Source organism: Papaver somniferum, chromosome 3 (genome assembly GCF_003573695.1).
Source record: "Papaver somniferum cultivar HN1 chromosome 3, ASM357369v1, whole genome shotgun sequence".
NCBI lineage: Eukaryota > Viridiplantae > Streptophyta > Magnoliopsida > Ranunculales > Papaveraceae > Papaver > Papaver somniferum.
In genome coordinates this window covers 60034673-60049665 of record NC_039360.1, presented here as the reverse complement: position 1 = coordinate 60049665, position 14993 = coordinate 60034673, and the positions used below count along the sequence as shown (strand labels likewise).

General features: G+C 36.4%; 2 protein-coding genes across 4 annotated transcripts; both read right to left on the bottom strand.

Annotated features, from left to right (window-relative positions):
* Positions 1-544: 544 nt before the first annotated feature.
* LOC113356273 (auxin transporter-like protein 3) lies at positions 545-3465 on the bottom strand. The gene is made up of 8 exons (XM_026599367.1): positions 3069-3465; positions 2790-2975; positions 2586-2698; positions 2259-2442; positions 2012-2109; positions 1557-1764; positions 1198-1455; positions 545-1097 (listed from the first exon to the last, which is right to left on the bottom strand). The coding sequence occupies exons 1-8, from the start codon at positions 3234-3236 to the stop codon at positions 903-905; spliced, it is 1410 nt and encodes a 469-aa protein (XP_026455152.1). The 5' UTR covers positions 3237-3465; the 3' UTR covers positions 545-902.
* A 2438-nt stretch (positions 3466-5903) lies between these two features.
* Positions 5904-12033, bottom strand: LOC113356272 (O-fucosyltransferase 10-like). Of its 3 annotated transcripts, none has more exons than XM_026599364.1 (11): positions 11319-12033; positions 11205-11234; positions 10450-10528; positions 9790-9857; positions 9394-9482; positions 8526-8723; positions 8140-8344; positions 7851-8018; positions 7236-7403; positions 6923-7110; positions 5904-6508 (listed from the first exon to the last, which is right to left on the bottom strand). In XM_026599364.1, the coding sequence occupies exons 1-11, from the start codon at positions 11712-11714 to the stop codon at positions 6343-6345; spliced, it is 1755 nt and encodes a 584-aa protein (XP_026455149.1). In that variant the 5' UTR covers positions 11715-12033; the 3' UTR covers positions 5904-6342. The 3 variants fall into 3 exon arrangements, with proteins under 3 accessions (XP_026455149.1, XP_026455151.1, XP_026455150.1); XM_026599366.1 differs by having other exon boundaries at positions 7236-7328; XM_026599365.1 differs by lacking the exon at positions 11205-11234.
* Between the last annotated feature and the right edge of the window lie 2960 nt (positions 12034-14993).

The window sequence follows — 14993 nt, the reverse complement described above, 5'->3', positions numbered from 1 at the left end:
AATACGTTATTAGAAGAAGATTAGTGGGCTAATACGTTATTAGAAGAAGATTAGTGGCTAATATTTATGTAAATTCACTAATCAGGCGGTCATTAAAAGTGCGCCTGAATCAGGCGGTCATTGAAAGTGCGCCTGAAATCAGGCGATCATTAAAAGTGCGCCTGTATTAGACGGACATTAAAAGTGCGCCTGAATCAGGCGCACATTAAAAATGCGCCTGATATCAGACGGTCATTGAAAGTGCGCCTGAATGAGGCGGACATTAAAAATGCGCCTGAATGAGACGGTCATTAAAAGCGCGCCTGAACTGGGACGGTCATTAAAAGTGCGCCTGAACTGGGGCGTTTGTTATACTTCCGCCTGACTAAAAATAGTCTTCCACGACTGTGGTTGCTCAGTGTAAAATGCCAATTTTTTTTAGTTTTTCGTCTGCTATTTGGCATTTGGTCGACTCCATGACTGTGGAGTAGGCTAAGGTGACCCATTTCATTTAGAGTAGGCTAAACAGAATCAGTCAAAGCAAAACAATCTAATAATAGATGCGTTCACTCCAAAAATTATTACCCACCATTATCAATCAATCAATCTAATAATAGTACAACAATGTTTCTTGATAACCACATACACAAATCAAACTAAGCTTGAACTAAAGGGAAATAAACCCTCACAGAACAAAGAGGGTTTGTTTCCTTCAATGAAGAAAGAAGAAGAAGATGGTGGGTTTATATAATAATGTAACCGCACAAAAGTTAGAAGAAGAAAAAAAAAGAAAAAAAAAAAAGATTAAAGCCAAACCCTTTACATATGCTGCTATACCTAATACTATTTTTCTTTCTTTGGTAGATCTCAAACTTTGGTAGTAGTAGTAATGATGAAGGAACACAATAACTACTAACTTTTACTTAGTTTTTATGAGGTGGGCACTGATAGCATTTGGTGAAGAGACCAAAAGTGTTAATTTGGTTTATGAAGTTGAGCATACTTGCCCATCCTCCAAATCCAAACCCAACCACCAGAACCCAGCACACCACAAATACATTCAAAGAGAAAATTCCTGTCCATCCTCCAATATATTTTGGTGGTCTCTCTACCGCATTCTGGTGCACAAAGGAAAAAAAAATGAAAGTCAGATATAAGTGCACGTATATACATCATGTATTAATTATTTATTAGTCGAGGGCTTTTATAATATGTTACCTCTCGTGCTGCTGGAGAAACAAAGGTAAGCATATGAGCTAAGGCTGGAATTATGTAGACTGTGAAGCTAACAAGTAGAGCTCCGACAGCCGAGTTGATAGGTCCGAAGAATGGAAATATTATAGCCAAGAACCATATTGGTATCACAACCGGAAGTCTGGCCACAGCTCTTTTAAATATACTCTTAACCTCGTGTATCCCGATGAATTTCTCCCACACAAAGTATAAGGGAGTACAGGCGAATCCGAACGTTATAAACTGCATGAAGCAAGAACATAACATTTATCACTTGAAGTTGATCAATATACGAATGACTCGAGTAAAGATAATTAAGAAGTTGAAGTTGAAACTACAGTTACCTGGTGAATGAGCATAAGAACAACAGCAACATCTCTAAACCCCGACTTTGGGAGCAAAGCGAATGCATTAGAATGAGTTAATAGCCCATCTCCAAATGCCCAGTACACCGAAATGGCCGACGGCAGAGTGAGTGTTAGTACGTATAGTGTCGCAATTAAGTATATCATCTTGAACTTTTGTGGCTTCCACATAGCATGCATTATTTCCCTATAATAATGATCAATAAAGGGAATTTAATTCACATAATTTAAACAATGAAAAAGGTCTTCACAGGTATATATAAAGAAATCTAAAGCAATCGAAAAAGTCCATAACTGTACTCAAACTAATTTCAACATTCATATAAAAATATAAAGCGAGATTTATTTATTTTTCTTCCACTTTTTTCCCTTTATAGTAGAATAAAACTTGCTTCATTTTCTCCAAACACTTTCAAGTGGTGGTAAGTTCTTACACTGTAACAGCATGTCCACCAAAGGTGTATAAAATATTGGTGGCTCCAGTAAAATAAAGAACCATTTTTGCTGGGCCAGAATGCACCACTCCTTCATTCTTCAAAAAAAAAGAAAATCAAAGAAGAAATTAACATATACACCAGTCTACAGTAAACAAAAGAATTACATCGTATGAACAGACAAATGGATAACAACATGTGTTGTCATGTCTCTTCTGAAAATATATATGTATATAATTATATATACCTGTCCATGGAGTAGGGATGCGATGGTCAGATACCATGCAGTGTAAGTTGTCATGACAAGGCCCAGAAAAGACCAAACTCTGTAATTATGGAAGGAAGGAACAAAAACAGTTGTAGCACAACAAGCTCCAAATATGTATGTCCAAGTTCTTTTGTCGAGATTGTCATTGATGTAGTAAATATTACTGCATAATAATATAAAGAATATGAATGAAAGAATGAACAAGCCGACACATCTTATCACGAATCAGACTCTTTTAATATACAATAAAACAGAAATATCAAAGCAAATAATGAAGTGATGTGCATATTCTATGAAGAACTGTACCTTGCACAAGCAATGAGCTGAATCACTGATCCAAAGAGCAGGAAAGTGCAGTTGAAAAACAATCCTGCATTCCTCCAGTTTTTCCCCAGCAACCCATCAAGTACTTCAAACCACTGACATAATCAAGTGATGCTACCAAGTTTAAGAAAAACACTAGAACAACTGAATTTATCTAATATGGGGAGTTTAAGAATGTTTATGTACCTGAATGACATGGTTTCTGAAATCCACCTTCTCTCTTTCTTTCCTAGTACGGTATTCAACGTACAGTATGCTTATAAGGTAAGCAGTCCAACTTCCCATTAACCCATAAAACAGTTGAAAAACAATCCCTGATGCCATCCCTAGTTGTGAAAATGAATATGGCAACGTCAACAGGACTTGAGCAACCTAGACAACACAAAATCGGAGTAATTTAATTATATCGTACCACGGCAAAAGCTAGAGATAGTAGATCAATATGGAGAGACGATCTATACATACCTGGTTAGAAGCACAGCTGAACCAGGCATCATAAACTGAACCACCATTCCATAAGAAGTTGGAGAATTTGCTTTTACTAGTGCGGCCACTTGCGGAGGCATCATCTTCTTCGCGTTCCATCTCGACATAGTTACCTGCAATGACTGTCTCAACTTTCTCGGATGTCATTTCTGTAAATTATTTGGTTTTAATCAGACAACTTGTATACGTCTGAGAGAAAGAATGAGTACTGGATAGTAAGATTGAACTAGATCTAGAGAAAGAGGGGGATGGATAAAGTACTGGTGATGCAGGTAATGGAATGAGAATCTGAATGCAGATATCTATCTTCTGCAAATATCACTACTATGACTACTACTGCTAGCTCCAACTATAAGAAGCAGTATACTGGTCATGATCTGCTTTCTCTATGATATATATCAGTTTTCTTATGGTTTCTGGACCCTCACTCTCATGCAATGCACGAGCGGGCTGACCCACCACACAACATGCTTTTTTGTGTTATCACAATTCAACAACTCAATGTAATAATGCAAGTTGTTCGTAAAGATATACCCAATCCATTAAGGAGACAAGAAAGGCTAACAGTTAAAAGTATAGAATGGGATTGATTAGCATGTATACGCTGCAGTGTATATTTACCGAAGATTTATTTACAAGGCCACTTTATCACGACGCTCCCGCTGCTGAGCCAGAACTATCAGCGACAACTTATTCGGCCAAAGAGAAAGCTGCTGGTCGGTTGATGCGGGCCTTTGTCAGACTCGCGGTACCATGCATGTAGCCAATCAGAGGAAACATAGGTGCAACGTACGTTTATTAATTAATTGAGTGTGTATTCTTCTATACGTCCGATCTCTTTCAGATTCCAATTAAGAAGTAGAAGATATTATACATATGGTCGTATTTTGTCCTGTCAATTCTCTGAGATCTATTTGTTTGGTCGTGTTAATTTTTCCAATCAGTACTCGATGACAAAAGCAAAAATACAAATCTACTATTGAAATTATCCCACTTGTTAAGTCATCAAATTTATGAACGGTAATAAAGAGTGCATGCATGCAGGGACGGAGGTGGGGGTGGCTTACCTAGGCTGTAGCCCCCCAAAACCAGCGAAACCTTCTTTGTTCCATGGTAATTGCTTAAATGCTTAGTAAAAAGGAAATAGCCCATGTAGAAATCTGGATAGCCCAGTAGTTTCAAAAGGAAATTTAAAGTTGATACGATCTTGATGAAAATCCAACGACATATGATAGTGTTAGCTGTATATATAATAACTAAGATCTAACGACTAATTACATAGTTTACTTTTGACTTTGAGAGAAAATCGAGGACATGTTCTCAAATTACAGCCGTTTATTATCACATGTTTCTCAAATTACATATGTGTCACACATTTTGGATTTAACCACTACGAGAACTTGTTATACTGGTATATCCTAAAAATAATTTTACCTATCATCCATGGAACTAATTTCATTTTTCTAAATAATTGAAAATACTAAAACTCAATAGGATCATGAAAAATGTTTGTAACTTATTACTGTATGCTTATATGCAACAAATTTAAAATACTTAACGGTTTAACCATCACTTAAATATTGCCGCAAGCTAAAAATTAACTAACAAAATACGAAAAAATTTGACAAACAAATCAGGATTATGACTTTCGACAAACAAAATTTTAAGTTGTGCGTCCATACCTGCGCTTCCGTACATATAATGTTAATGTAATTCCACTGTAAGCTATAAGGTGAACGGAATTAAGGCAACGTGTTGCACACCTTGCCCATTTTAGTTATTGTACTGCATTTATCTTTACTATAATTGAGATGAACGAAACTGAGGGTTCATGAAGAAAAAAAAAAAAGAAATAGCCCACCCCAACATAAAATCCTGGTTCCTTCGTTGCATGCATGTTAAGTCATCAAATTTATGAACGGTAATAAAGAGTGCATGCATTTTTGTGCTACATTTGACGAGTGTTTTTTATCATTTTTTTTGTAAATTTATCACAATTCTTGCATAGTTAATTTCGCCATTTACAACTCTGCCATCATCGCCGTATAACACTCATCACACAACTACTGTCCTTAAATGATATACACGCGAAAGTGAAATAGAAAAATAGTTTATATACGTAGGGTTTTCGTTGCAAAAAGCACTGAGTGTATTGAGTTGGAGCGAATGATTGCACGGAGTTGCGTTTGTTGCTTAACATAATTAGAACACAGGTATACCAACTGCTTTTACGAGAAGAAAGACTTCCACACACACACACTAGTCTCACTGAGTTGTAAAATTGGTCCCCGGTTCCTTTTTCAAAATCAAAGAACAAAGACCATTTTTCAAAAGTTTGTGTTCTTTATCTTAGCTTTTTTGCTTTTCATAAAGACAAAGTACTCATTTGAATATGAAATCGTACTTGTGGTCACCTATAAGCCATGGCATAGGCAGTGGTTGCAAAGCTCCTTTCTTGGGTTTTAGGCTTAGGGGTGCTAACGTAGTTAAGGAGCTTTGCAAATCACACTTTTTTGCTTAGGGGTGCTAACCTGTAGCTCTAGTAAATACTACCTGCCCAAAGAGAAAAGAAAAGATGCAATTAGTATACATCCTCCTAACCAGTATTTAACCTTGGATGTCCCATGTATTACATGATTGTAAAAATTTGAGACCTGGACAGTTTTGCAGCCAAGTACTAAGATAAGGATCATTCTGTAAGCTTGATTCTCATTCTCTACAGGCAGCAGGCAGTTCAGTTGTAAGATAACGAATTTTTAATGATCTTTTCTAGATATTCTTTCACTGAGGTTAGATGAGTTTTACCTGATGCGATTAAGGAAAATTAGAACTTCCATTTCCAAATAAATCTATAAGCACTGACAGATTGGGACTTTACAAAACGTGTATGTATGCCTGGACTCTTGGCCTATACAATATCCCCAAGGGCACAATCACCTCTGCAGGGTCTTCCTAGGTGACATAAAAAATATGAAAAAAATGATAATGGAAAATAAAATAAAATAAATAACTTGAGGCAAGGCGAGTTGTAGGCCACACACTAGGACTTCGCCCTAATACAGCACGACTCTTGACACTCTGCAAGTTAACGTATTCTTAGAACATATGGAGCCCTATTTTGGAGTACTCATGTCAGAGAGTAGCATGCAACTTCTGATGAATAGCTGAAGAATGCACAAAATATGGAAATTGTGAAGGTGATATGTCTCTTACATGGCAGATAACACTTGTCCAGTTCCTGGACATCATGAAATTACCCAGGAGTTGAATATGAAGATCCCTCCACGCACATGCACTCTTCAGATGGGTACGCGTAGACTGAAGTTCTTCTGCTGCCCATTCTGGTTTTCAAAAGCATCTTTCCCTCACGATTGCTTTTTGCAAGCATAGCTTCCATCTGCGCTTTAAATGTGTTCCAACTGTAAAAACAAATACAATAAATACAAATGTAAGTACTGTACTCCTGAAAAAGTAGAATATTCGTCTATACAGAATCTATCTATATTATAGTAAAGGGAAAGATCCCAGTAATCAAGAAAACTGGAAAGTTTGCTTTTATCCTACCCTTGATTCCTATGCCTACAAAAGAAGTAATTCGAGCATTTCTTAAGCTTCTGAAGTTTTTAATTCAATGAGCTACCACCTCAGGAGTTTCATTTGTTCCAAGTATTGGCGATTTATATACAGTCAAGAAGAAGATGGAAACGCAAAAGCAATAAACACTGATACCGGTGTTTCACTTTTTAAATACATGCAGTGTTATCTCACATGCAAAACACTTGTACTTCCTAATCCCTTGTATAGATCTCTGATGAGAAAGAGAAAAAAATAACCTGATAGTCGTGTTCTGTAGCAGTAGAACTAGCTTGCCTTTGTCAGGTTTGATGGTCTTGGCATGTCCATAAAGAAAGCGTCGATGGCCCATTAGAAAATGTGGAAAATTTCCACCTTGAGTTGTCACAAAGACTTCACTGTACAAGCACACAGTGTAATCCAAAGCAGCCAACCTCGAAGCGTAACCCTGTGAAAACAAAAAAAAACAGAAAAATGACGATTCAAATTAATCCGCTTATAATTGAACTGTAAGAAGAAATGAACAATGAGCAATAAGATCCCCACACACTAAAGAGTAGCAAGAAGAATCACCTCAAATGGTGCAAGTTCATCTGAGGTTGCCAAGGACTCCTTGGTCTGCAGAAGAGGAAACATCTGAAGTAGAGGAGCTAAATTCCTTTTGGCCTGGTATATTTTGCCAGATGTCAGATATATTGAAGTGTTGTTACCAAAACCCATACCCCTAAGCATCATTCCCACCTATACTGACAAACAAAAAAGATCTATAAGTTAGTTAACCTATTATAATTATGAAGTTATTTTACTCAACGGAAAAGGATATGGTGTCAATGTAGTTTATGTTTGTGCTTCTAACAAAAAAGTATAAAATACATTTGATAATAGGGATGTATAAGTATGTGAACTGCCAAAACCTATGTATTTATGAGCATTACAATAGTAAGAGGGAACCAAAACAGCGTAAATTTGAAGTTCTAAAAATAGATAATAAATTTGCCAAGCAGTGAAGAATCTTCCACTACAGAAAATACTTCATTTACCCTACAAAAGGATTCAAGTAATCACCCATCCAGTCTCCAGGGACCGAACTTCAATATTGACATGGTGGACGACATTGAGATATAATTTTCTACCACGAGCCTTTTATATTACTTAAAATTCAAGACAGGCTAAAGATTAATCAGCTACCTCTAATGGAGTCATGGGGCATTTTCCATTGATTCGATTCAGGCCAGGTCTAATGATGTAAGTTTTGCGTTTGAACTTGTCCCTCCACCCTTTTTCACGAGCAGCTTCCATTTCCATTTTTTCAGTCTCCCCTCCGTCATAGGTGCAGCATGAGAAGGCCACCATATCCTATTGGTTTGAGCATAGAACAAATATGTAATCAGGTTTCAGTTGGGAACCTACTATTGGCAGAAGTAAGAATATAAAACTAAATATTTGATTGGTAATCCAATAACATAAGCATTACTACCTCTTCGAAACGAAGGTGGACTGCCACATACTTTCCACCAGTCTTGGTGCTCTTCTCAATCATGCGTCGAACCAACTGCTCGGCAAGCACTGAGATGGGATCAGCAAATTGTAATGCTTTATAATTGGTTAAGCATCTAAGATATTGAAAGCTGGGTGGAATTTCCATCGCCAATCTGTTCGCAAACGGGGCTATGCGGATAACTCTGCATCAGATGAAAACCATTGTCAGATTGGCCTACAAGAATCATTTTTAAATTTAGAAATGAAAGAGCATACATAAAAGAGAAACCATAGGACCTAGGAACCTCTAAATGAGAACCAAAGGAATGACTGGATGTGGAAGATACGAAAGGGCTTATTTGAAAATGAGGGTTGTTATAATACCCTTTTTCATGCAAGACAGATTGGACTTCTCCCAAATAATAGCTTACTGGGGCCCAAGCTTTAACTCTGATATTCAGAATATTACTGATGTTGTAATCATACTGTTCCAGCAATACCTTAGGTAGCTCCCTGATCACCGTCACATGGCCCTTAAGCGTGGATATGAAATGGTCCATATCGTAGATATCTCCAAAGTCACTACAACATTCACAAATCAGTAGCAAAAGTTAAAGGCGACCAGTTTCCAGATTACTTGAGAGGAATCCAGAAATGAAAAGAATAAACAGAAACAAGAATGTTACGAATCGACGAAATCATTGTTGCAATTCAATCATTAAAAACTTAATCATATGACAACTTCTAAATGATTCATTTCAATAGAATTTCAAGCATAATTTCTTTCAATTAATTAGTCTAGAAATGAACACCCAGTTTGCTAATTAAAAAATTACTAAAACGTAATCCCAATAAAGAAGAGGCCGTAATATGTCTTTTGAAGGCGACGCAGAGGACGGAGGGCCAAAAGTATAACAGGAAAAATAAGCTACAAAGAGAACCACGGTGTCTGAACTATGACGACTTATTCAATTAATTTAACAATGAACCCTGTCATCCAGAAGCATAATGCTACCGCAAGCATGAGGGATCAATAGGTGGCACGTGGAAAGAGTTGTGGTCTTACCAACAGAAGTTAAAAAAAAATATGACTGGATAGACAGGCTAACATATTATCTATCTCATTTCTTCTTTTTTGGGGTAATAGTTGGCCAGAGTGAAAACTAAGAAAGATGAGTTCTTGGTTTGCTGTATAACCTGGTATATAAATTTTGAAGGGGGGAAAAATGACTAAAGAAAAATAAATTCTCACCTTGAATCCTGCCAGATGTTGTGGAATTCAAAGCGAGGAATGACAAGTACCGCATTCAAAATCCCCGCGACAGCCACCGCATTGCAAATCTGCCAGCAAAACGTGTCTAGTTTTAAGAAAGTTCACAGACACAAATGGTAGATAAAGTACCTCGCCATGTTCATCTAATGTTTTGCAACAAGGATATCTTCGGAGTTAGCAGATTCAAAGGCGTAGATGACTGAAGACATTTATTTCATATCAACAGGACAAAGCACCACTAGCTCTATATAAATATGGATTTATCAGGTATGTTTTCAACTAGCCGGCATGGCACGGGACTCCAAATAAAAAATATGTTAATGAGGTGTCTGATTCACCCAAAAAGATGTCATTCATATGAAAATCATCACATACCGATGAACGTTGTTGATTAAGACCACCATTTGCATCCACAATTAAGTAACCCCTAGCGTCAGGCAAACCTGAGGACCAATTAATTCACTGCATAAGACATTCTGTAGTATAGGGTGGGTCACACATACTCCTATGAACTTCTATTTGGTGCTCCGTGCGACTGTGCCGTTGCCCGAAAGTTCGGTCAAGGTATTTTAGACATCACAGACAATTGAAAGACAATGTTGGGCTATTTACTGCTTTCCTAATTTCAAATATTTTTTTTGGAATCAGATTAACAAATTTAGGCCTAACTAGCAATCTCCTTGCGAATCAAGTAGATATATATCTGCTAGGACCATTTAGTCAAGATTTTCAAACAGCTTTTCAGGTATGTACTGGTTTTCATTGATATAAATGCACTTGGGATATTAAGTATATAATTACTATTTTGCTTATATTCCCTTAGTAACAGTATGTATACGCCCATCTAAAATCTTTATATGGACAAACTAAGGCATATGAGCATCGAGTCCATCTTAAGTGTTAGTGATTTAAGAAAACCTGTTCAACGTGCATGTTCCAGACTTAAAAGATGAAAATTCCTGTTTAAAGTTATGTTGCTTAAGGTCACAATACAGAACGGGACTTCAAAAAACAAAGTCCAAGAACAGAACATACCAGAATGTTGTACAATGGAAGTATCAACACAAGCTTTCTGACTTTTCTGCCCTCGATCATATTTCCATACGGAGGACAACTGCAAAGTCCGAGTTACAATGTCATATAAGAGTGACATTTTCGCATTATCACTGAAAATTATATCAATTAACAAAGAGTATCCACACAATCCTGCATAATCTCAAATGCAATTTGCACTTTCTGCCCTCAATTCATGGGGACACAGCTTCTTTAACTTGTTGATTAAAAAAAACCAAATTTTAGACAATTGTATAACACCACAACTCATGGAACATGAACAGCAAATAACTGACAGATCAAGTAAAATTATTGTACAACACCATGTTAGTGCTGACACCAATGTATTCAAGAAATTCATAAGATTTTTATTGTAAAGAATAATTGCAATTGGAAACTTCCTTCTCTCACTTAATAACAAAATCCCCAGTTTTTAGAACAAAGCTAATCCTAAAAAACATCTTCAAATTGAGACCTTTTGTTCTTTTCCAAAACAAATACTGTAAAATCATATGCATTAAAATTTTCAATGACAGAAATCAAGTAAAGAAGCAGACAATTTTAATGTCACAGCAAAAAATAGTAAAATCCCCACCAAATTGACAGAACCTACAAGGACCACAGACCTAATGAATAATGCCCATTTTTAGAATAATAGGAGTTAAATGAAATTACTGAAGATCCCTTTTATCTTGCTAAGAATGGCCACATTGCTTTCAGATTAACATTAATTTTACCATTAAAAGATACCCCCACTTCCTCAAGACCTATAATTAACAAACAAGATTGAACATAAATGAAATCTGAATGTAAAAAAAAACAAAAACAAATCAGTAATCACAATCACAAACCTGAAGTGAAGAAGCATTATCAGACTGGATTTGAGGCAACAGCTTGATGAAGATCTCAGGAGAACGGTAAATAGAACCAGGAAGAGGACTTTGATTTACAATGTCGGCAAAATTCCCCACATATATACAAAAAACTGAGATATACAACAAAGGTAATACTAACAAAAACCTGAGATTTCTAATTAAGACCATAAAACTACAACTAATTCGATTTTGGGGTTTTCTTAAATCAAATATTCTCCTTGTTCTGTTGTTGTAATGAGGTGGTGGAGCACTTGGGGAAGAAGGACGACGACGAGGTGAACAAGAAGGTGAGCTGGGAGATGAATTACTTTCACTACTACTATTACTGTGAAGAAGTAGATGTTGGTGGTTTTCTTTCTTGTTTAAGGCCATGCAGAATAGAAAAGAATAAGAAGAGAATGGCTTGTTTGATAAAAGGAGAGAATCTATGTTTGGAAAAATGAATTCTGTTTTTTCATTTTTCTGTGGATATTTGGGTTGCAGAGGACCTGCGTGAGGGTAAATGGAATTGAAAATCGATGAGAGAAGACAGAGAAGGTACTAGTGATGAGGAATTGAAAGCTTCTGTCTGAATATGTTTTGTGTACGGAGATGCAGTAACATCGCTCAGTGGAAACAGGTGAAAGAGTAGAGATTGTTCCGAGATTGTTCGACTTTGAGGGGGAGAGCATGGTCTAGATTGGAGTATTGGACCCGCATATGAGACATGTGGTTAGAGGGTTAATATAGGAATCGGAAGTCTTGGTTCAAGTTCCTTTACTAACATCTCTCGGTTGACCTCTAGTAAAGGATGGATGAGTCAGCGATTTGACTCTGACCAAGCCAATCGAATCTGCTCGCCGGATTACTCCGACCTCTAGTAAACGATCGATGATCTAGTAGACGACTGATGATCTAGCGACTTGACTCTGACCAAGTCAGACAAATCTGCTTGACGAATTATTCTGACCAAGCCAGACGAATCTGTTTGTCGGGTTAAACGCGAAGGAAATTCTTAAAAAACACCGTTGTTTTGGGTGAGAAGGAAATTCTTGAAAACTCCATCATCAATTTTTTTAAAAATTCTGCAATCTACATACTACAAGAAATCTATGGTCTCTAAATCTCTTTCTTTAGTTTCTTATGATTTCTAATTCTCTTTATTTTCTATTTCTTTGATTTTTCATGGTCCTTTATCTTTTGCATATTTGTGTTTATTGTTTTCTTATGGAGAACTAATCCTTTGACTTGCAATACCTTTTTTGTGTATTCAGTAGCAATCCAGTGGTGGACTTTTGGGAGCAGTGGTGCACTTGGTTTCTCAAATTTTTTTCAAAACAGTGGTGTCTATCCATAATCAAAAGATCATGGAATTATTCAGGTCCTCATCAAATTATGCAATTCTAATAACAGTGTTGTTATCAATCTATATCTCGTTATGTTTGATCCAGATACCAGTGTTGTATGTTACCATTCAAGATTCATATAAACCCAGTCCGAACAAAACCTTTCTACCATCTTCCTATCACCTTGATCACAACCATCTGGAAAAGATTGTTCTCAATTCTAGCAAGGGTAAATTAGGAAACTCAGATATTAGGGTAGAGGTCCAAATTAAAATCAAAAATTTGAATTCCACCTACCTAAAATAAAGACTTATATTACTCCAGAATATCTCTATATAGCTCCTTATTTCATAAAAAAAATCTTGTTATACGGGGAATTTTCGGATGCAATAACAGAAACCCTAAATTTATTGTTATCTATAAATTTTCTGGAAAAAGCAAGGGTGTTTATCACAAAGAGAACAACTTCAAAAAACCAACGATGTATCAAAGTTCAATGATGAAGTTTGCATCTCTAACTAGAAGAATGAGAGATACTACTCTTGGCGTGGAAAGCTCTAATATGAGGGTTAGTCTTATCACAGAGGCGGAAATTGATGCAGCTGCCAGCCAATGGAGTAACAATCTTATAGGAAAAATAATCTCAAAAGACGGAAATGAATCTTAAAGCAGTCAAAAGGGAGGTGAAAATCATCTGGAGAATACTAAAAAGGGTCGGTATAAATGTTATGGGACGTAATTTGTATGTTTTCAAATTCAAGAGTGTTGAGGACTTAAATACTGTTTTAGAGAAAACCACATGGATCATTAAGGATCATGTTATAGTCTTGCAAAATTATGTCTCAGCAACTCCATTGGAAGATTATAAGTTTACCTACCATGTTTTCTCAGTGTTAATTACCGGTATGAGTTTAGAACATCTCGATCATGGGATAATTGAGAAACTGCTTAAAGACATGGGTACAAAAATTTCTGAGGAAGGGAAAAAAGGTTACCACATTCGAGGAAGAAGTGGGTCTGCAAAGGTTTAAGTGGATCTAAGCATGCGGCTTAGGAGAGGGAACTGGCTGTGGAATGCGGCAAAACAAAAAGTATGGGTTAAATACCACTTTGAAAAACAACCAAGAACCATTCACCGTCATTGTTATGGCATTATTCACGATGAAGATAAATGTGATAAGCGTGCATGGGATATATTCATCTTCAGAATGACAGATGATCAATTCAAAGATTATTACAAGAAGCATGCACATATGGTATAGCCATGCTCATGAAAGAAAGTAATACAAGCAATAATGAACTACAAGGGCCTGATGAGGATGGGATGATACAGGAGGAAGATGGGCCGGATACAAGGAAAAATAAAAGAGTTAGGGATAATGGAATAGAAGATAACTATTCTTGATAACCCGACTTTCTCAATCTCTCAAAACTTTAACCAAAACTCCACTGATTTTCCCAAGGATGGTAGAGTTGGTCAATTAAAGATTGAAGCCAAAGCTGGGTACGGTGAGGATCTGAACCTGGAGGAAGCATAAAATGGAGTACGAAAACTAAATGGAAATCACCATGTCCCAGCTATTGGATCGCAAATGAGTAGTGCAAATCAGGTTCTTCCTATTTCTTTTTTCTTAAATCTTAAGGTTTCGATTCAATTAAGTTTTTCTGTTAATTCTCTATGTTATATTGTTAGACATAAAGCTAGGGTTTTGATATATTTGAGAATTGTTATTGTTTCCCCCAATTGGTATGAGATTAGATACAAAATTAGTTCATCGATTCTTTGTAATCTTATTTTGCTTAATAATTTTGATAATTATAAACCCTTTTCTGTATCTATTCATATTTTCAATCTCTATCAATTCAAAATTACTTTGTCTGCAATCTTGTTATTTCCGGATTGTCCTGCTGTTGTGTTGGTTGTCAAGATCACTCATGTCTTATCATTAGATAGCAATCATACTTTAATCATCAACCAATTAGACATTAGTAGTACTTTAGTACACACCCACCTTTGCATTCATTGCATCCCTCTCCTAAATAATCATTGATTGAATTGTTTTATCTATCTGTGTTTGATCCATAGCAATCCTAGTTCATATTCTCATACTAACACTATGAGAATCTTGCCATGGAACTACCAGGGCTTCGACAACTCTGCAACTAGGAATGCTCTGTGGAATATGATTAGAAGTCAAAACCCAGACATAGTCTTTTTATGCGAAACTAAAAACAATTTTAACAAGATGAGCCAATACCTCTGAAGGTTCAGGTATCCTAATAGTTGGATAATCCCATATGTTGGCCTTTCAGGAGGTATTGCTCT